Below are 23,452 nucleotides of genomic sequence, written 5' to 3'. Positions count from 1 at the left end.
GATTAAGGAACAAATGACTTACCTTCGGTAAAGCCTTATCTGATAGAGAAGTTTTCTAGTTACAGATACCATACCTTGTGATTTTTCCTCAGGCATCAGTCTGGATCCGGAGATTTTTCTTGAGCAGCACGCCGTTAGGTGGCATCAATCGGCTCTCGGTCCGTCGTCGGCACCATCCGCGCCAGATATGACATCACGGGTCCAATGTAGGTGCCACCCTGGCAAACTGTCACTTTCTTTTCAAGACTTTCCACGCTAATGCGCAGAGCCATGGAGAACACTGCCCACTGGTGTATCAAAACTAATGCACAGAAAGGAAGTCCCTGTCCATAGAAATCAGTTCACAGAGTGGGGAGGATGGGAGAGTCGGTAAGGAATCTGCACCTAGAATAGGTCTCTACCAAATAAGGCATTACTGAAGTTATGTAATTTGTTCATCTGATAGAGACTTCTAGTTGCAGATTCCTTACCTTGTGAATAGATACCCAAGCAAATACCATCTTCAGAGGAGGGTCTGCGAATCAAGATCAAACTAGTAAGTCCTGCAGGACTGAACGGCCAAATTTCCCATCCCTACGAACCTGACTGTCCAGGCAGTAGTGTTTGGTAAATGTATGCAAGGATGCCCAGGTTGCCGCCTCACCGACATCAAGGAATGGAACTCCTTGTGCTAAAGCAGTGGTTGCAGCTGTTGCTCTAGTAGAATGAGCACGCAAAACCTCATGGTTTTTTTTTCTTAGTCAGTGTGTAGCACATTTTAATGCAGAGTACGACCCATCGGGAGATGGTCTTCTTCTGCACTGCCCGACCTTTCTTTGCACCCACATAACTGACAAAAAGTTGATCATCCACCCGGAACTCTTTTGTATGATCAAGGTAGAAAGTCAAAGCTCTTTTTGGGTCCACACCGTGGGCATCTCTCCTGTTCTTTAGAAGGATGTGGGGTGAGTGAAAAGTAGGCAAGGTGATGGACTGGCCTACATGAAAGGGTATGATCACTTTTGGCAAAAAGGAAGCCTTAGTGTGAAGCACCACTTTGTCAGGGTAGATGGAAAGGTAGGGTGGCTTAGATGACACCTCAAGCGGTCCAGTGAGGGGACGGACTAGGCGCATAGCGAGCACCTCCTTTGACGTAGTGAGTGCCGGAGTACCTCCTCCTCTTTCTCTTCAGAGATCTACTGCTACGCTACAGATAAGAATCATACTGTGTGGTTGAGTGTCTTTTGGTTGCAATGTGTGCAGTTTACTTTACCCATCGGCTGTTTCCACGAGTTGGGGTACAGACGGTCGGTTTTTCTAGCATGTGATGATGATGGTATCTGACTATTTGCTTGCCGTTTTCTCTCCCCCGGTTAAAGCATATTGCCTCCCTGCAGGTATCCATTAAACTGCACGAGATGTTGCCTTTCTCGTTGTTTCACATAAGTATTCTCCTATATGTTCCCTAGGGAGTATACATTCGGATTTATTCAATCTTCCACTGAATCGTGTTCTTTTACTTATATTGACTGCAGTCCCTGCCTATTTCTTTTCCCTTCCCCTAGAATGTGACTATAAGGGGACACTACCCCTCCTGGAATCTGGGCCAAGTAGCCTTTAGACTTGGGGTAAGATACTATGTTCTTGGTAGATATATGTTACACCTTTTGCATTGCATGACTTTGGCTTGCTGTGTCAGCCCTGTGTGTGTTTTGCTGTGCGGTGTGTTTTTTACGAAACGTTAATCATGCTTCTGTTCCCTTAGGCCTACGTTAGGTAGATCCTCGCCACAGGTAGGCCTCATCATTTCTCACTTTTCTGTATCCACTCTCTTACTGAGTGTGGGATGTTTGTCTCTGCATTGCATGACGTTTAGGGATCCTAGGCCGTGAAGAATGCCCCCAGACCTTCCTTGGCTCATTGTAGAGGGCAGAAACATGTCGGCCATTTTTTAAATAGGTGACCCAGTGAGCCCTTGTTCTCACCCTGGTGTCCCATCCTTGTTTTTAATACATCAGCAGACACCATTATTAAAAGTGTAGATTGCACACCGGTAACTGCCTAGGTGTTTTTATATCTTTCCCTAGCTTAGCTGGATCCCGCTTATTCCAGATAATAATAATTTACGCACTCCCTCCCGTTCCTTTAACGGTGAGGTTGAGTCCGCCCAGGTGGCACTGTCCTACCTGGGTGGGGCTAGGTGGGCAAATGATGAAGCATGACACTATATAGTGTGTGAGACCACCTAGTCCGTAAAGGAAACACCCCCCCCCCTGCACGCACCAAACATTCATTTAAAAAGATCACACACACACACACACACACTCTCACACACACTTACCTTCAGCCTCAGAGGTCCCAGGAGGGTTGGGACTGCTGCCTTCCCTCACCGGGTGCCCTTAGGTCAGCTAATGAGGGAAGGCAGCAGTCCCATCTTCGTTACAGAGTGGGATGGGATCCGTGAGACTGCTGAGCCCATCCCACTCTGTGACGAGGTGTCACTGATTGACACTCGCCCTGGGCGCTTCAGGGCTTAAACCTGAAGTGCCCAGGTCGAAGTCAATGGGTGACGCTTCCCTCGTCACTCAGGGGAGGGCCTCGAGGCACCTTTGCTGAGCCCAGGAGGTCACGCCTACAGGAGCTGTGACCTCTTCAGCCCAGCAAAGTTCAGCGGAGACAGCCAGGAGTCTGCACAAATCGCGCATGTCTGCTCCTGGCTGCCTGACCCGAACATGAAGAGTGTCTGTCAGGCTGACCTTTGTTCAGCCTGACCGGCACTCTTTATGAGGGGCAAAAGGTGGGGGGGGGAGGGGCCGGGGCCCCTCTGCCCTAAAGGACGGGCAGCGCCTGCCCACGACCCCAGTCCGCCCTACTTATTGCAGTACCACATGGCTGTGGTGTTGTCTGAAAACACCTGCATTATCTTCCATTTGGGAGAGGGAAGGAAGGCTTTCAATGATCCAACTGATTGATGTGGAATGTGGAGTTTGCCGGAGACCAGACAACTCTGATCTCTGTCTCTCCCAGGTGGCCACCCCATTCCAGTAGTGATGAATCTGTCACTACTGTCAGATCTGGTAGGGGAAGGGAGAGGAATATGCCTTTGGCCGAATCACGCTTCGTTAGCCACCACTGCAGACCTCTTGTAGTTCTCTCCAAGATCTGGACCATGTCAGTGAGATTCTCCTGATGCTCCGTCCACTGGAGCGTCAGGTCCCACTGCACAGCCCGCATATGCCATGCGTCACCAGCAGGAAGCAGGATGCCATGAGACCCATCAGCCTCAGAGTCATTCTCACCAAAATCCAGCATAGTTGCTGAAACATCGGTATAATAGCCCAAATATCCAGGACTTGGCTCTGAGGAGGATAAGCCCAAAACTGCACTGTGTCCAGAACAGCTTCGTGACATTAGCACATTTATAGTGAACCTTAGAGAATGCAAGAGGTCTGCCGTAGTCTGGAGGTGGGAGACGACAGCTTGGGGCGAGTCCACCTTCAACAGCCAGCCATCGAGGTAGGGGAAGACTGAAACCCCTGACGTTCGCAGATGAGTCGTGACCACCACTATCACCTTGGTGAACACCCGAGGGGCGCTGGTAAGGGCAAAAGGAAGCATAGTGAACTGAAAGTGCTCCTGGCCCATAGTGAATCGCAAGTAACATCTGTGGGCAGGCAGAAATAAGCGTCCTGCAAGTCCAACGCTACTATTCAGTCTCCTGGGTCCAGGGCAGATCAAACTTGAGCCGCAGTGAGCATTTTGAAAGAAAAAGAGATTGCGGGACCAAAGGTCTAGGAGAGGACGGAGGCCCTTGTCCTTTTTGGGCACCAGAAAGTAGCAGGAATAATAAGCATGACCTACTTCTGGTAGTGACCCTTGCTATGGCTTCCTTGGCCAAGAGAGCTGTAACTTCCTCTTGGAGAAGTGTCAAGTGATCCTCCGTCATTTGATCGTAAGATGGTGGCATGGATGGAAGGATAATCTCAAAGGGGAGGGAGTAGCCCCTTTGAACTATCTGCAAAACCCACCTGTCTGATGTGATGGACAGCCAGCAGAGCAGGTGATGGAGGATCCTAGCTCCGACTGGTCCCTGGTGGTAAAGTGTCAGAACAGAAAGGTTTGGAGGCAGGTGTTGGGGGGTGGTGGACTGGTCAGACCGCTGGATCCCTGATCCACGAGGGCCGTGGATCCCACGTCCCTGTCCACGCAGAGGCTGGGCAGCATGCATGACACAGTGGCTGGAGGGGAACGGACGTGGCTGGGCACCCCTTCTGTAGTCACAAAAGGGGAGAGAAAAGCAGACTGAGGGGGGCAAGGGGCCACCTCAAGGCCCAAGGACCTGGCTGTAGCAAGAGAATCCTTGAAGCACTCGAGCCCTGAGTCTGCTTTCTCTCCAAACAGACAGTGCAGTCAAAGGGCATGTCCATAAGGTTAGCTTGGACATCGCCCAAAAAGATAACGGATAAAGTCACTACGAAAAATGTTTTTCAAATGTTTAGCAGTGATGACTGCTCAACCTCAGCAACAGAAGATTCCCATCTACTCCTGTCTAGATAACTGGCTGATCAAGGTTTCAACTTCACAAGAATCCCCAACTTTGACACCTGGGTCCGCATGCCAATCACATGAAGCCAGCTGTAGGCCAGTTCAATGAACCAGCTATCTTAGCATGCATTTGGATACTCAGGTCAACAAGAGTGCATAATTCAGGAGACACTGTCTGCTATATGTTAGACATACAGATGACAGTCACTTCTCTAAGGGATGCACTGCCAAATCTATTAGAAATTCCTTATCCAAATGAGCACCAGACATTTTCTTTTCTAGGATCGATGGACTCCAGATTTTCATTGGTTCCTCATGCCAGATTGCAAGAGAGGTCCCTTCAGCAATGTACAGAAGATCAATGGTTCCCTGCTAACTTATGGGATTATGGATTTAGCTATACTTGACTGATGAGCCCGAATAAGGGCGAAACTGGTCCTGGGCTGCTTGTGTTCCGATTCAGGGAGGACCTGTACTGGCACTTCAGACTAGACTGAGGTGGCATGGTGGACAAAAACAAAGGATTGTGGTGTGGCCCGGGGTGATGAAGGGCAGACATGGTTTATTTGTCCATAACTGTCGTGGTTAAGTTTGTTTGCCACTAGTGCACTTAAGTCTACTATGGCTCTGAAAACTACAACCCTTTCGGCACTTGACTCTCAGGGTAGCAAGGGTAAGAAGATAAAGGCTTCACATGGAGGTAGTGTGGGGCACAGAACTAAACAATCAACCCATATACACAATAAGTGTGTTGTCCAGACAAGTGTTTATCTTTTTTGTAAGAATTTTTTCTAATCTCACTTAAAACTCAATACTACACAATTCAAAGAGAATGTAAAACAAGGTTGTAATCTAAGCTGCATTTAACAATAAGGAGTTACACTACCCGCCTCTGTTTGAGTGCCCACTCTTCCCTCTAAGCTTGGGATCCAAGGTCTACAGTCCTCTACATACCATGGTTTAGGCTCTGATCAGGCACAGGTGCTACAAATTCTTTCAAAGATCAAATGTAACTCAGTTCAATGTGCTCTATCCCAATAGCAAAAGTCTCAAGTGGTGGGCCCTCTTTTGTGGGAGCCACAACAACAGCCTCAACTAAGAACAGTGTTTGCGGGATTAGATGAGTGAAGCAATTCTGTGCAGCAACCCCCCCATCGACAGCAGCAGCTCTCCCAGTTAGTTCAGATTTGGCAGTTGCAGCCTCAAGGCAGAGTCACCCTGTGGTGGGGGCTTTTGGCAGTTAAGGTCTCAAAATCTCACAGGGAGGGGGACCTCACATCCAGCGTCATTCTCAGGTACAATTTATAAATGGGGATTGTGGTGACCAACTCGGGCATGATCCTCCCTGTGAGAAATCAGAGAAGTACCTTTGGAGCGCCAAGCACTCAGTTTCTCATATCTTTTCTTTTACCGAAGTAAATCTTACCAAGATAAACCTTTAGGACTGCATATCTCTGGCCCTGTAAGGCCGAATTCCTTCATCTTGGAATTCTTTTGCTCCTGTTGGTCAGGCCTAGCCACCAGGAGCATATTCTTCAGGTCTCATGGCCTCTAAAAGGTGATTTTCATAAGGAGCTGCATTTTCTGGCTCCCTGCGCAAGGCCTGTCCTCTGCCTGGCCATGCGCTTCTCTCTTCTCCCCTCTTGTGCAGCCCTTCTGCAACCAGCTGGCAGAGCACTCCCCTTGCTCCAGTACCCTGACCCCAAAGCTTCCTGGCATTTTGAAGAGTACCTGGGTGGTTGTGGAGTCCAGGTCCTCTACCCAAACAGGTCCTCAATGGGCTCAAGCGTGCCAGCACTACTGCCCATGAAGAGACCTAACTTAGTGATGGCAGTCGGCTGGAGCTAAATCCCTTAGTCTACATTTGCAGTGCAACAGATCGCTTCTCCTTCCAGCTGGGATTCCTTTCTGCCATCGTCATTACTAGGTCCTGGGTTTTCTCAACTGTCTCTCCCATGTGCAGGGGTTTTGAGGTGAGGATGGAAGGTTTTAGGGACAAGGCACCCCTGGCCAATCTTTTGATGCAACATCATCCCTCTAACCCCTGTCCCAACCCAACTCCAAAACATTCTCAGACAATCCAAATGGGGACTTCAAGTTGTCTCAGGCGACAGCTCCTCTGAAAGTCTCAGCTTTGCATATTGATGATGTAGCTGCCTGGTCCTTTCCCACAAAAACTTCCAAGGCAAGCACAAACTGTGTTGGCTAGAGATGTTTGGACTCTCTCCTGTGTTCCAGTGGCCATGCAGTGTGACAGGCTAATTATCAGATGCATATTTCCTCACACCCCTTTCTCTCCCAGGAACTGAGCCAATCACTGTTAATTGCCCATTGTGTGTGGGGAGGCTTTTGATGATCAGAGTAATTAACTGGGCACAGATGGGGGTCCAAATGAAAATAAAATGTGTAAGTTGTATGCTCTGGACTGGAAATTCAACCCAGGTGTGCATATTTTACCCCAGATTGATACCCCGCTGGACCCTGTAGGCCTAACTGGATTAAAACTGTACTTTAGGACAGTTTTCACCTACATTTATAACACAGTATAAGCACCACAGATTATCCAGTAAGCACTACAAACCTACATTGTGAATGTCTATCATATTATAAGGCCTACCCCGGATCAGCAGCAATCTTTGCAGAGTCCCACCTGCGGCAGGCGTCCTGTGTGCAGGTACCGGGCTGCGCACTATGGTAGTCTCACACGCACAGTTCACACACGTGTGTGCTCATGTGTAACCAGCCCAATGCCTTTTACCCTACCTGCTTAAAAGGTGGACACTGGTGGTTAGCACACTTGGTCCAATAATCATGAATGTACTGTGAATTAGTCTCAGGTAGTGAGACTCACTAACAGTAAAAGTAACTAAAAAAAATGGTAGTGACAAAATGGGCAGAACCTTTTTGTTACAACTAAGTATTAGCATTGTATATAATTACAACTCAGGGTATTGCATCGCTATTGATTGGCTCCTCCTCCTCTGCGGCAAGTACGATAGCAGGTAAAGAATAGTTCTGCTGTCATCTTATCAAACTTCACGGAAAGCCTGCTACTGTAAGCTGTGGCTTCTGACATTGCAGGTACAGAGTACACCTCCAGCAGAACTGGTGAACTTGCGCTTCCTCCTTGGTTGTTGGAGGCCATTAAGCACCTAACATGAAATAGTGCAAGCCTGTCAGATTTAACACAATGCCGACTAGCACAGAGTTCTGCACTGCTGGTGCCTGCAAGTTGAGCCTCTAGCCCTCATGCCATTTGCTTGTCAAGGTTTTGGTACATCAGCTGGGCATCGGTACGAGAACATAAGTCATAAACCTCTCTCTTTAACCAGCCTCATTCAATTTCGATGAGAAAATAAAGAGAGCAGATAAAGTTCCCTTACTGTTGATTGCTGAACATAGCTGCTCCTTAATCTCAGTAGTCTTGAGTCTGAGTTAAGGACTAGTCAGTTCATCATTTTTACAGTGGGCTTTAAGACGTTATCCAGTAGAAGCATCTTCATCAATTCACCTCTCACTTATTTATTCTGCCATCAATCTCTATTAAGATCAGCCACCACTTACGTGTAATCATTTTCTCAATTTTATTTTCATTCCTGATTCTAAGGTTTTACAACAGATTCAGAAATCTGGAGCTGTGTGTTAAATATTCACAGCTGTGTATTACACACAGATCACAATATTCACTTCTGGTACTTTTTGGGTGATTAGTGACACAGGTTATTTATGATACATAGTGACTGAAAATTGTGATATGAAGCACTATATTAAAAAAACAAATTATTGTGAAGTAATCAGCTGCAATCGAGTATGTACCCAGGTTCTCCAACTCAGTGGATCAATGCATCTAGTGAGCCTAGATGAGTGAGTCTAGATGCACATTACGCTTATGTCAACTAGATAACACAGGTAAGTAGTTTTGTAGAGCAAGTAACATTTTAAAGGTGTTATCTAGGACTGCACTGTCTGGAAAATATGGCCATCCTAGACCTACTACCAGATCATTCATTCCGGTGACCTTTACAAAACCCTTCTATATTCCTATTAGTAACAGTTAGTAATGCCTTGCTTGATAACCACTCATATATGACAGTAAGGTAATTACTAGACAGTTTCCCTCTGAGTTGTACTCAGTTGCATATTACACACACTGCAGGTTATTTGTTAGATCATACATTTAGTTACACTATTCCAAAGGTTTTTCCACCTTGCGTAAATCTCTATCATGGCCCCTTTTTGTCACCCTCAGACGTTAACACCTTCCATCAAAGACACAAGGATATGAATTTAAGGTAGCAATTGTTCACTTTGCACTATTGTGTACAACCCTTGTGCTTTACCAAGATGCCTACTGAACTTAAAATTAAGCATTGAAATGTTGCTAGTTTTAGTAGTTGATTGTTTGTGTTTGGTATTAACCACTGCCCTCTGACATGTCATTGCGTACATATATTTTCCAATCAGCATATGTAAAAGAAAGCATGTAATACCCTTTTTGGGGGACGGAAGGTTGTGTAATGTCACTTCCTATGATGCTATAATGGTGATAGGGTAAGTGCATTGTACTTCCTGTGTTGTAGTTATGAGTGAGAGGACAGAGGAATGTGATGTTACCTCCACACTTATCATTTTGGTGAAATTACTCCAATCTAAATTAACATTTACGTGAATTTTATGTGAATACACAACTTCGAGCAATCCTTGTTTCTTATCATCTATATCTTTGTACTTGGATTTGAAAGCTCTGGATCAGCAGTTGACAGCGTCGAACCAGAATTGAATGCCTATGAATAAAGGAACTAGTGTCTTGGCCAAAAACATCACCTGAAGCAACAATGCAGGATGAAGTTAAAGAATGCAGACCATCAAAACAAGCATAGGCTATGACATATCCTGGCTGTGTCAATACCTCCAATCTTGGAACAGCATTTTATAAATTACTACAAAATGCATTAAAATAATAATTTTAACCTACTATGCAATCCTCCAACCATCCAGTAACTTTCTTCTTCTTTTGTCACCTCCATTTCCTCATGCACTACAATAGCTGACGTCAGATTTGCATACTCCACTCCCACCTTTCTCCTTCATCACTTCTTCATATTCTTCAGTTCAGTTACCTCATTTGAATCCACTTGAGTACCTCCATTTTCCCATTGTCACTTACACCCAGTACAGACTATGCATCTCCATTCCCAGATAGTGACCTGACTTCATTATCTAACCACTGAAAATATCCACCATCATTTACTTTCTTGCTGCATTCGTTCCACAACTCTCTTGAACCTAACGCCAACCGATTGAGGTTCCATACCTTTCTGCTCATTCTGACAGCATTTTGTAGAACTTCCACTACTTCCTCAGGTGCAAAAAAATGACTATCCCCTTTGGGTACATTACTAGGTTTTTTCACCCACACCCAATCACCAAATCTCCAATATTTATTTGAACAGGTTTAACCCCATGTTTGACATCATAATAAGCTTTGCTCCTCTCATGCATTTCTCTCAAATTTCTCCCCACCAGATCTGGTGCCCATTGTTCCACTTCCATCACACAACCATGCAGTATTGTACTTGCTTCTAGGAATACTTCCTCTCATCATCACAAATGCTGACAACCAGTGAATTCATTTGTGGTTACTGTATTACACTCTTGATAACACGGTTAACACTCTCTAGCATACCATTCCCACTATGATTATAGAGGGAAGTAGTTTTTTTGCCTAATAACTACCCTATCAAAGAAAGCTTTAACTGCGTTAGATACAAACTGCACACCACTGTTACTCAAAAGTGAAGAAGGAATCCCTTCTGATTGAAATAATTAATCCAAAAATTTCAAAACTGTGGTAGTATCCACTTGTTCCACAATATCCACAACCAGCCATCTTGTAAAGAGTGTCAGACTCCTGCAATTCACCCACAGGGCCTAACAAATCCACTGCCACACTTTCCCATGGCTGTTCAGGGATAAGACATTCACTCATGTGTGGTCTTAATGTGCGAATAGGCTTATCCACGGAAGAACAACTACCACACATTCGCACAAATCTCTCTACTGCTAAGTCCACCAGAATAATCCCTTCACCACTGACTTAGTTCTCACTATTCCAAAATGTCCTTCATGACAAAGTTCCATAATTAAATCTAGCAACCCCTAGGAGGAACTATTTTGTTTTCCCTAAGAATCAACTCCTTGTGCACAGAAATCTCAGATCTGATCTCCAATAATGGTCTGAGAGATACATCAAGTTGTTCTCTCCTAGGCCAACATTAACACATGCTCTTTAAAACCTCTTGTAAAACAACATTTTTCACATTCTCCATTGCCCAATCCTCTTTATCACAGGTATACCACAATCATGCACCATAGAAACTAAGAATCTATCCATGGATCTTCACACTCTTCCAATGGACACAGCATTCCTGACAGACAATAAGCCCCCACATTGTCATTGCCAGGTACATATATAATGCGGTAGATGTAATCTTCCCTCCGCATAGACAATCTCGCAATCCTTTCTGAAGTAGTTACACTACCCTCTGTAGTTTGCAATTTCACTAAAGGCTTATGGTCACGCTGTATTGTAATTGGTGACCGCAGACAAACAGACAGAAATAATTCAAGGTTCAAGCACATGCTAGTGCCCCTTTTTCTATGATTGGGCATTTTCCTTCCACAGGCGATAGAGATCTGGAAGCAAACAAAATTATCATTTTGTTGCCCTTAGAGTCTCTCTTGGGCCAATATCGCTGCAAACCTTTATTGCTAGCGTCCGTTGTTATGAAACAATTCAAACTTGGGTTTGAAACCGCCCAAAGCAGGTACATTCATCATATCCTATTTGATCTAGCAAATTCCTCCTCACACCGCGAACTCCATGCTAATTTTACATTCTTCTTAAACAGTTGCCTTATATTGTACATTTTCTCTGCAAAGTTAGGTACAAGTTATGCGCACTTCTCTCATACCCAAGAATAACCTCACTTCATCCTTGTTAATAGGCGCTGGGAGCTGCCACAATTGCATTGATTAATGACAGTTTAGGTTTTACGCCCTCTTCACTAATCACATGTCCCAGGTAAGTAACACTCGTTTCTTCAAATATGCATTTTGAAAATTCGACAGCGAGACCCTTGTCCTCCAAAATTCTTAAAACCTTCCGCAATCTATCATCATGACTGTTCCTATTTTCTCCAAAAATTAAGATGTCGTCCTGAAAGAACATCATGCCTTTTCCCATTCCGAACACAACTGAAACATCAACCTTTGGAAAATGGCAGTCACCGATGCTAATCTCAGAAGCATGCGTTTGAATCAGAAACAACCAAAAGGGATGATGAATTGAATTTCTTTTATTTTTTTAGTTTTGTGTCAATGGAATCTAGTGGTACGCAGATGAAAGATTTATGGTTGAGAACCACTTAGCTCCTTTTAAGCTTGATACCAGCTCATTCATTTTTGGTATTGGAAAATGTTCCATCATTATGTTGTTGTTGTTCAAATGTCTCAGATCTACACACAAGCGAATGTTCCCATTACTACAACGTGCTACCACCACCGAAGAAATCAATTTTCAACTCTCTATTGGTTCAATCACATCCACTGTCAAAAGTTTCTCCAATTCTTTTGAAACATTGTCCCTTACCATCATTGGTATTGCTCTCAACTTATGCACCTGAGGAGTAGCATTGTTTTCAAGTAAAATATTATGCTCCAATCCACTCAATTGTCCTAGGTTTTTCCAGAAAAAAATAGGAAACATTTCCTTCATGGTGGTACCCACAGTATTTCCTTTATCTATTACTAATACTTTTTCTGCACTATTTGGATCCAAAATAATATGCAGGTTTCCCTGATCGGACGAGCCCAATTGCAATGGCCCCTCCTTTGCTATGTATAACTTCCCCCTTGTGGCCTGCTCTTAAAGGAGAAAGTCAACCATCCAAAACCTAACATATTAATCCTCTCTCCAGTATAGCTTTGTGAATGTATGTCAGATGTCAACAAGTGTGTGCCAATCTTGGCCAAAAACGTCTCGCTCCATACCTCCTCATTGATGTTGTGAAAGGTGAGCCACAATCTGCATAAATCTTATAATGTAGCTCACCAATAGTCATGTTGCACTCAGTTTTGCTTTCCACATTCTGATCCTCAATGTTCAAAACAAAGTTGTCTTGCAAAATAACAATGGTGTTTGTATTCCATTTCCCCCCCTTCATTTTCACTCCCACAGACCTTTATTTTCCTCAGATATGTGTTTAACACAACTCTTTTTCTTCCTGCATACTCTTGCTAAATGGCCCACGATACCACAATTGCTGCACTTATGTTTAAGAGCTGGGCACATTTTACTGTATGTAAGATGTTTTTTTATCATTGCACCGATAACATTTCCTTTCCTTTCCCGTGGTTTTCTCTTTTTTGACACTTCTAAGTTTTGTGAGGTGTTACTTTACATATACACTCCAATTCCTTTTTTGCTAGTTTCAACACACTGGTACACCTTCCCGAGATTTCTGCCTTATGTACAACTGACAAAACGTCTTTGAGTTGATAATCTCCACTAATCCATAGATGCTCCTGAATTGCTGAATTATTAGAATTCATGGCTAGTTGGTTCTCAGATCACTGTGCAATATTCCAAAATTGCAATCTATTGCATTTTCTTTCATTCTGCAACATAGTCATCCACAGATTCCCCTTTGCTCTGTTTACGCTGGAAACATGTATATCTTGTAATGACTACACAGACTTTTGGGGTACAATATTTGTCTAGATCTTGCAATGCAGCTCCAACAATCGTCGCTTTAAGCATGCGACTATATGTTTTTAAACCCACTGGACCTTAAGTATGTAGAGGGATCCTTTTCTTCCAATCTGCTGACATCTTGTTAGACTCATCAACTGTATTTATGTACATAATAAAGTAGTCCTTTCATTCTACCCACTGCATGGACGGTTCAGTTCCCAAAACCCAAAATGCATGCGGGGGGCTAATTGAAAAAATGTTTGACAGAAATGCAGTAAAGGTAAAGCCAAATAAATTTTTGAAAAACGAGAATGCAACACTCTCACATGTTTCCTGTATTTCTTTTGAGGGTATATATATATATATATATATATATATATATATATATATATATATATATATATATATAAACACACACACACACACACTGATAATTGTTGATAATGTGACTCAGTTATTCACCTCCATATTGTATATTCCTCTCTGCATTCCCAAATGTGCACGCTCCTGTGTAATGTGCCCGTGTTGATGTGACCGTGTTGATTTGATCCAATTCAAAACGGCCTCTTGTGTAGGGTCACATAACGCGACTTGCCTGTTTCATGTGGCGTTGTACTGGCTATGCCAGTGTGCGTACGCTTGAGAGTCTTTCTCCTGAGCTGGAATTTTCACTGCTTCCTTTTCTCATGCACAGTTCAAATAATGCAGCCCAAATCCAACCTCGCCACACTTACAGTAAGCTGTCTTCACTTGTGCTGAGACTTTTTCTTCCATTTGAATCCTTATTTTGCTGCAGTCACATCGTCTCCAGCAAGCCGCTCAATGTATCACCGCTCCAACCTTTGAAGTGCTGTCTAGTTACTAATTGGTCCGCCACATCAGTGCTTGTGGCCAAATTGTAGTGTGGGTGTCACAGATACCATCAAAAGGATACACCCAATAATACAATAGTAGTGCTGCATCTTCTCCTTTAACTACTCCGTACACAGGAAACAGGACAGTACGACGCCCCTGCCTGCAGCAACTGTCCTCCAACAGAATGTTACTGGCATCGGAACCTGTACTGGTTCTATTCTAGAATCCCCACAAGCATACAAAACATAACATTTGGCGCAGTGAAATGAGGTATCCAAAGCCACCCAACCGTGAGCAAAAAAATGGTATTGCCATCAAGCTGCTAAAATTGCATGTAATAGAAACCTAAAAACAGGTATAGTGTACATAGTGACAGCAAAAAATAAGGGAAACCAACTTCTCGAAAGTGAATCCATGCATAAATTATGCAAAACCAATGGCAGGCGTTCGAGTCAATGGAGTGACATCAGAAGGTTTTCTGCTAGAGAGGGGAACAAGGCAGGGCTGTCACCTCTCCCCGCTACTCTTCGCCTTGGTGCTGGAACCCCTAGCATGCCTAATATGGCAGCACCCAACATTATTAGGCTTCCAGATGAGGGAGGGGGAAAATGAGAGAATTTCACTATACGCGAATGATATTCAGCTGTTGGTTGCAAATCCCATAATACGTTGCCAGAGCTATTTCACATCATTGAGCACAATGGCGCTCTTTCAGGCTACACGATAAACTGAGATAAATTCAGTTTATACCTTGGGGGTTGGAGGGAGGAGTGAGGGGACCAAGCTGCAACATCTAGAACTCCCTGCAAACCTGAAAATAGTTACCAACGGATTTAAATATCTGGGTATATAACTAAAGACAAGGATTGTAGTCTCTCTCGTGAGATCCAAGAAACCTTAAGGAACGTACAAGAGGACACAGAGAGATGGAGGACTCTTCCGTTGACAATAATGGGTAGAGCGGCCAAGTTCAAGATGGTAGCCCTGCCAAAGTTATGATCCATTCTCCAGAACACATACACTCATATTCCTGAGAAACGATTTACCAAAACTGAGGAGGGACTCTGCAAACTATTGTGAGATGGGGGACATCCGAGAACTGCGCTCCAAACACTCTAATGCAACCAATACAATGGAGAGATTTCCCTCACAGATATCCGGCCATACTTCTGGGCAGCACACCCAATAGCAATAAATGACTGGAGCCATGCTCCAGGAGACCATCCCACCTTCTTAGTAGAGAGGAGTCAATTCGTACCAAAACATATTTCCACTATCTCCATGATGGGAAAGGGGTACTGCAGCTACTCACTCCAATGCAACTCACAATAGCAGCATGGAAAGCCGCTGGGAAGCGTATGGGATGGCTCTGAAAGACTCACGCGGGCAAAACCCATATGGGAGGGGATTTACTGCACAGAACTGGGGACATTACGGGGATTCACAGCCTGGGACAAGATAGGCATCTCCACAATAGGAGACAAACTAGAGATCTGACAGCTAAAGTCATTTTGCTCCCTGCAAAGAGAATACCATCTGAATACTGCACAACACTACAAATACATTCAACTGCACCACGCATGGGAGAGGGAAAAGATAGACCTCACTGACCTTCCAGAACATGCCCCACTGGAAGGCAGACAAGGGGGGATCGAAGGGAAAGCAGTCTCCTGGGACATATAAAACTATCAATAACAACATTAATAACATGCTTAAAAAAACTGCAGGAAAGAGACCTGGAAGGAATGGATGACACTGAATGGGAGGCTACCCTGAAGCATCCAAAGGAAGTGGCTATCAAAATAAGGTTGAGGTTAATCCAATTTAAAGTATTTCACTGGGTATATTTCGACAAGTTACATTTGTAAATGATGGGGAGGGCTGCACCTCCTGTCTGCCTGTGATGTGGGTCAGCCATGGGGACATTCCTGAACACTCTCTGGCACTGCCCCACCATACAGGTATACTGGACTAAGATACTGAGTGAGATAGATGCAGTATTGGACGAAAAGATCCATTAGACCCTAAATATATATTGGTGGGAATTCCAAAGGACAAAAACATCCCTAGGCCCAAACTTATATTTGTCAATTTAGGGCTTGAGGGGGCAAAAGAGATGTTGCTAAACAGTGGGGGGCAGCAGAGCCACCCACAATCAGAGAATGGAAAGCGGGTATGGACTTATAAGTGATGGCAGAAATAGTGACATACAAGGCTAGAGGTTGCCCAAGGAAATTTCACAAGATGTGGGATCCATGGAGGAACTATTATCACTTGGAATTAGGGTGCGAGGGGGACTTTGCCACCCATAAACCCCAGGCCACATGAGGGACAGCCCTTAAAGATGTATGATGTACCACTAGTACACAAAAGGCGCTTGATATGTTATTGTGTTGTACTGTAAACTGATCAAACAGTATTTCATTCTCAAGTAATTATTTTTCAAAGTAGCCCTAAGGGGCCCATGGTTTGTTTCACTAAAACGCACAATAAAAAAAAAAACAGTTGGAAAAAAATATGCAAAACCAAAAAAAGGTATTCTATGCAAGCTCCAATGTTAGGCAGCAAGAATCCCGAGGAAATATATTGATCACCCAAAGGCAATCGTTTTGCCTATTCAACAGGACAGTAAAATGGAATAAGGTTCAAACTTTGGATTAATTTAGCAATTTGGTATAGGATAGAAGTGCGGGGAATACAAAACTGTATTTGGGAGTATGAGTACAGAGCTGGGCCTTTTGCAAAACAAGGCTACACCCTTATTCAAAGATTCTTACTAACAAAAATAGCCTTTAATCTGCTGTGGTAGTTTTTTTTATTGTACTTCTTAAACACAGTGGTGTGACTTTCAGTGGGTTTGAGGGAAGCAAACTGCACAGTGCCTATTCCGCTATGGTATTAGTAAATTGACATGCATGGAAATCGGACCTTGAAGAAAATAAACATCACTGCCAACCCTTCACGAAAACAAAGTAAAAACCCAGCAGTGCGATGGCTTATAAGTATCGATAGTGATAGTGGCCTCCTGCAACATGGCAGTGAGTCTGCAGCTAATATCGCTATCCTACAGATGGACTGGGTGGAAATGAACAATTTCCAAGCCGCCATAACCGATCTACATGTGTCTGATGCCAAAGAAGTCACAGCCTAGATAAATGGAATAAGGGGCGCAGACCATAACTGAGGAAGAAAGGTCTTGAACAGAGGGTGTTTGGCAAGGATTATTTTAGGGGATCCTGTTCGGAAAAAAACTTAAGGTTATTAAAAACATTTTCTGCTAAATCAAGCTCACATTAAGGCTAATAAACTTTTTTTTTAAACGGGGTTACACATAAAAAGCTGATTTATGTCTTTTTGAACCCCCAAAAATCATAAGATGACACTGGGCAGAGAGGAATAGAGGTAGAGGTAGGCAGAATGTGAAAGAGCGGTTGAGATAAAAAAAAAAAAAATAGATGAGGGTCCAATAGATAGAATGATCACTTTCTCATGGGCCATGTGGGAGGTGAAGGCTCTGGGCAGTTGCCACTTTGCCCATGCCTTAAAAGAACTGTGCTTGAACAGTACGAGCCTGTGGATAAAATGGGTGACAATAATCTCGCCTCTGAGATTTTCCTGCTACACAAATGGGCGCAAGTGCTGCTTGGAAATTACTAACAGCACACAACTAAAGCATTATCTTACTGGACTACAGTGTGCAGTGCTAAGGCTAGAAAAGTGTGGGGAAAAAGACAAAGAATGTTTATAATTTCATGCAAATACATGTGCAGCATGCTTGCTGTTATTTAATAGTCCATCTGGTGTGATAACATGTTAGAAAGAAAACATTGCTGCTACTACTACATTTTGCATCCTAGTTTTGGGTAGAAATACTTAATCCATAATCCTTAAATATCTCTCCCTGTTAGTTTTCATATGGAAGTACGTTTCCAGCAAATACAATAAAAGGAAAAAATAAAGTATCCATTATTGTACTCCATTTGTACACCTGGTCTGGCTCTGTCATGGGACACACAAGTAATGTTACAATACATGCACTCTATTCTCTCTCACCCAGGATTGGAAGCCCATCTCTGTAAAGTCTCCTCACCATCATCCTCACAAAAATCTGCAAATGCTGCTTCAAGGTCTTCCAGTTGACGGATACGGTTTTCTACACAATTTACCAAATCCTCCTATGGAGAATAAAAGTTGAAGACAAAGAAGAGGTTTAACACTAAACGTGGAGTCAGAAATCTGAAATGACAAACCTGCAAGTAGCATACTACAAAAAAAGAATACAATAAATATGTTCATTATACAATTTGGAAACGGGTGAGAGGAAAATATATGCCTTCTCTAAAGAGGACACAAAGATCAGGACAGTATGTGAGTAAAGACTAGAGCATACTCCTTTTCATTCTTTTATTTTTAATCCTGAAAAAGGTAAAATGTGCAGCATTTACTGAGGCAATCTTTGCAAAGCAGCCTCGCCTACAGCAGAATAGAATACATATTCTTCATCTCCGATACACCACACTAAAACTCAAAGACTTCGTGCCCCGTTAAACTGTTTAGATCTTCGAGACAGTGTAGTTGGCTTGACTGCTAAAGGGGCCTCTTTGATGCAGGCTGCACACAGCTGCAATAATGCATGAATTGTTGATGTATTCAGAGTCATGGATAATTGTAACTAAGTATGAATCGTCCATTATATATCGAAATGTAGCTGAGGAGAAATGAAAGCCCGGATATGCAGTTGGGAGGGCATAGGAACTTATTGTCAGAGGCAGAAAGGGAACAGTACAAGTTTGAAAAATCACAGCTAACCACTCCTCTCTCCTCCAAGGTTTGCATACTCCAAATAATGCCATTGTCGAAATGCTTGCTCAGCTTCTTGATTCTAACTGTTGCTGTTATAAGGCCATCATTCAACTCAAGGGAGTGTGCTTGTGAGATTATTTTGCCCACAGACGTAGAGACCGTGCTAGTGATCTTTCTAACGCTACCAAAGGTTATGAATTCGTTTTAAAACAATTTACTATATCTCTACTACCAAACAGATATTTTGGTTTTTTTCCGAAGGCAAAGTTACTCATCTGTTGTATTTCAGATTGGCAAGGTTCATTAAGTCCTTTCCCTTAACACGTTTTGGAAACATCAGTCTACTTGGGATAGAAACAGAGGAAATTTAATTAGGAACGGTGTGATACTAGGAGATGGAAAAACTCTTATATCTATTCCTTTATAGCTTTACCTAATGATTTGCATCCCTCGAAACTGCTGGCGAGAATTATATGTACGGTACGGCTCTGGAAGATAAAGTAAGACGGCATAAATAATGGAATACTTTCTAGAATGTTAGGAGTGTGAAGGAACCAATCTGAGTTAGTTGTCACACACTCAAGTCTAGTCAAACTATCGCAAACCAAACTCCCACTAGACAACAATGTTGTGTGGAGGCGAAAACAGACAACAGCTGAACAAGTGGTACCTGGGTGAAGAGAATATCTGTAATCTTGTATCCACGTAGCAGTGTGTTGAGTTTTAAAAGAAAAATGGAGATATATCTGTAGAGTTTATTAGAAACAGCGCGGAGACGGCAGCCAAGAGGCTCCTTCAGCAACAACTGACTCTTCTCACATTCCAAAGTTCCCCACATTCCATTTTCCAACAACATCCCCTAGGCAACCCCACAATTCTAAAGATAAGAATCCCACATAAAAATACAACACAGTGTATACACAAAGCATATGCATTGGCCCACGGCTGCTCTAAAGTTCTCAGAAATTAGGACATGTCTCTCAAAGACTTTGGAAGCAGCATTTGCTCTAGTGAAATGGTCAAGAGCACTTGGAGGCAGTGAAACATTACCTCTATTGAAAGACCGAAATACCGAGATCAAAAATGATTAATTTTGGTAAGACAAACCTGAGGTGATATGTAATCTCTGAACCCAACAGGTATCAAGAGAAGAACTGTGCATCATCATTGCTCACATCCTTAGATGCAAGACGAACTTTGATTGGTTCAGCTCCGGTTCAATGGCAACAAAACTCTCTACAATTGGTTTTGGCACCACTTCCAAGAAGACAACACTGTTGAACTTTAATAACCCCAGAGAAGGAATCTAGGTAAATGGATAACCACTCAACAAGAGGGATTTAGTAGGGCTGCCATTATCATTTTAGGGTTGAGCACACAAGTGCTCCATCCCTGTTGGTATCTCGCCTGTCACTTTCATTGGTTCGTGGGCTTGCCTTTTAAACTCCGCTTGATTTCGTTAGTGAAAGGCATTCATACGTCATGCCTTTTCCAGTGTTTAGCCCTCCTCAAGTGCACGGGCAACTACTGAAAACATACGAGGCTCCATGTTTTCAGCCTGGTTTCTGCACTACTCTATCTTTTTATTTTCCATGCAGTGCGATTGCGCTGGGTTTTATATAGCGCGACTGCCCTCGGTTTTTTATTTTTCAATTTCAGCCACTCACGCTGGGTTTTACATTGCGCAATCACACTAGTTTTCTTTCTTTCAATTTATGTGGCAAGAAAAGTCGGGTTAGGATTTTACAACGTTAATAGCTCTAACTCAAGGAAATGCGAGACCCGTTGCATTGCAAATACTTTTTTAGCATTCGCCAACGTGACTCACTTTACAGTGGTAATTCACACTGTTAATAAAAAACAAGGGAACCTTTATTAGTGGTGCCCTTTGACAAGATTGAAAACAGGGCACACTGTACATGGAGACCTAATGTACTCCTACATCTAATTTAAGGTCAACATGTTTCAGCCACTCTGATGTGTGCCACAACGGGGTTAATATGGCTTTCTTCAGGACCTATTCTTTTTGGCACCAGCACACTAAGACAAGCGCCTCTACCGTCTGCCCTTAACTCACGTTTGTTTACAGCAATGTCACAACTCCATTTGAGTACCTGCAAAGAAACTCAAAGAACAGACACTTCCTTAAATCCATTTGCATTGTGGCTCTCATAGTTCCTCCACCTACTGATTCTCTCTATTGTGTGGTGCCCCCTACCCCCACCACAGTTACATACATGTAATGTAAAAATGAACAAAGGTTATCTTCCTGTTCTGATATCATAATACTGAAAATGTGCCTCACCAACAGCAGAATGTGGCTTAAAACAATCCTGGCATCGTTTCACCCCTTTGTGATGCTCATTCTTAATTAAGAAAACCAACTGCACCATAACGTGTACCAAATTGTACCATGCTTTCTTGTCACAGGTAATTAGTGTTCGGTAAGTTCATGCTCGTTTTTAGGGGAATTCTCTTCTGGAATGCAGTGACCACAAGCTACGTGGCGCATATGCGTAAAGTGACTTATTCAGGAGTATCACCACCTACTTATGCTTAATTCAAACATTGCTCTATGGTGTTCCTTGGAAGGGGGGGGGGCGAATCACTTCTTATGTGCACATAATATCAACAACTAACCCCCTCTGCTGTAATCAGGCATTGAAGCACACCCCAGAGATGCTAAGCATCCAGGCTGGGACCCCTATGAGGAAGCATGACACCAACAAGGTTGGTGGGTGAGGGGTTGTTTTTAAGATCTAAAAGAGTCCTGTAACACCTAGAAACAGGCTCCGGATGGATTAAGAGGAGGCAACATGCCTGCTCTCATTTTGATTATGAATTAAACTCGGGAAGGTGGGCAGGAGTTCATTTCTTCTCACTTTCTCCTTTGTTGGTTTAGGTAGCAATTTTATAGCACAAGGGGCACCCCTTTAAATAGGTATTTATCAAGAGACGGTATAATGCAGAATTATCCTAACCAATGTGTTGAGGAACTGCACAGAAGACTGCTGTCATCAGCATGACCCTGCATTCCGAGCTGTAAGCATTCACCAAAAGTCCAATCCGAAAACAGTGAACTTACTACCAGCTCATAGGAGGGGCAATCCTGCCTTTCTGCATAATGAGGCACAAATCTCGCTAGAGCGGTCCACACACAAGAACCCAAACCACAAATGCAGTTAAGGGGCATGTCAGCCACCCACTCCACTGGCTCAGTATAGGTTCTTGTCAGAGACTGATAGAAAGTCATGCGCCTCTGCAGTCAGGAAGCGCTCCCAAATTTGAGTTAAAACATTCAGCTGCTCATTGATCCTGCATATTAGCTCTTTATGACCTATCATAACCATATTTTCTTTAAACCAATCTTCTCTGGATGGCAGTAACAGACTTCCACCTCACCAGTAAACACTTGTATGCATATACAAATATGTTGGTGAGGGGTCGGGAGACAATCTGCATGACAGAGTACATTAACTATGGATTATAGAAATACATTTCAGGAACATTTAGGAAAAGGGAATTTAAGTGATTTGCCCAGAAGCACATGATGTTTATTTGTTACCGTTGGAACTTTAACCTAGGTCTCCATTTCCAAAGGCAGCAACTTGAGCCACTTATAAGTTACAAACCACATTCTCCAGGGCAATACACCACAAAGATGCCAGGGAAATCCTGTAGGATGACCAAGAAGGCCAATAATGGAACATTTTAACCAAATGAGGGCTTAATGTATTAAGGTCCAACACTGACCTATCAACTTGCATGTCCACAAGATGTGCAGAATGTTACCTTATGCTTGACCTCATCTCCAGCAAGTAGTGTAAGGACCCAAGTTAAAGTGATGCAAACGTTGAGATACCCAGTGGCACTCGTGTGATACCTTAAAGAAACTGCTGTTCAGTCACACATCACTCAAGCCTTCTCTACGGTGACATAAGACAGCAATCAAGACAAAACCCTCTGCAAAGTTCCTTAAGAGTCTCTCCTACTAGAGGTGTGGTAACAACTCCACAGTGGGGAAAGAATAACAAATCAATTATAATCCAAAAGCGTCCCGAGATAATTTTCCTGAAACCACCATGGCTTTCAGGTATGACCCTAAGGGAGAAGTTGGTGGCTTATGTGGAGAAGGGCTAAGGACGGCCTTTAGAAAGTGGAACAGCTGGACACATAAAATGGAACTTCCAGTAGCACTTCTAAATGTTGTGAATAGTTCTTCTTGATCTTATTGTTTTGCTTTCTGACTAGTAGTTTCATTGAATTTCTGGGTGCAGTGACTTATCCCCAAGGGGTAGGGGAGGCATCTCCCAAATCTACGGTACACTAATTATCAATGCCCCCCACACACTGGATCACCTTAGCACTCATTGGGAGGGATGGCTGGGTCCTCTTGAAGATGATGACTGGCAGAACACTATGATAGCTCCTTGAGTCATCAGGATTTCATCTAGGTTGTGCTTGGTCCAGACCTACTTTCTCTACTATCTCTACCTCACACCGGCCAGGCTACAC

At 43.4% G+C, this 23,452-nt stretch overlaps 1 protein-coding gene across 2 annotated transcripts in view; it reads right to left on the bottom strand.

Annotated features, from left to right (window-relative positions):
• C2_1H5orf22 (chromosome 2_1 C5orf22 homolog) overlaps positions 1-23,452 on the bottom strand; it is a 366,167-nt gene that overhangs the window by 87,472 nt on the left and 255,243 nt on the right. For both annotated transcript variants that reach the window (XM_069218592.1, XM_069218601.1), the window contains exon 7: positions 18,188-18,309. In XM_069218592.1, coding sequence (XP_069074693.1) covers positions 18,188-18,309 — 122 coding nt within the window. The remainder of the gene's footprint in view (positions 1-18,187; positions 18,310-23,452) is intronic.

This window comes from Pleurodeles waltl, chromosome 2_1, assembly GCF_031143425.1.
Source record: "Pleurodeles waltl isolate 20211129_DDA chromosome 2_1, aPleWal1.hap1.20221129, whole genome shotgun sequence".
Taxonomy (NCBI): Eukaryota; Metazoa; Chordata; class Amphibia; order Caudata; family Salamandridae; genus Pleurodeles; species Pleurodeles waltl.
This window is presented reverse-complemented; position numbering and strand designations above follow the sequence as displayed.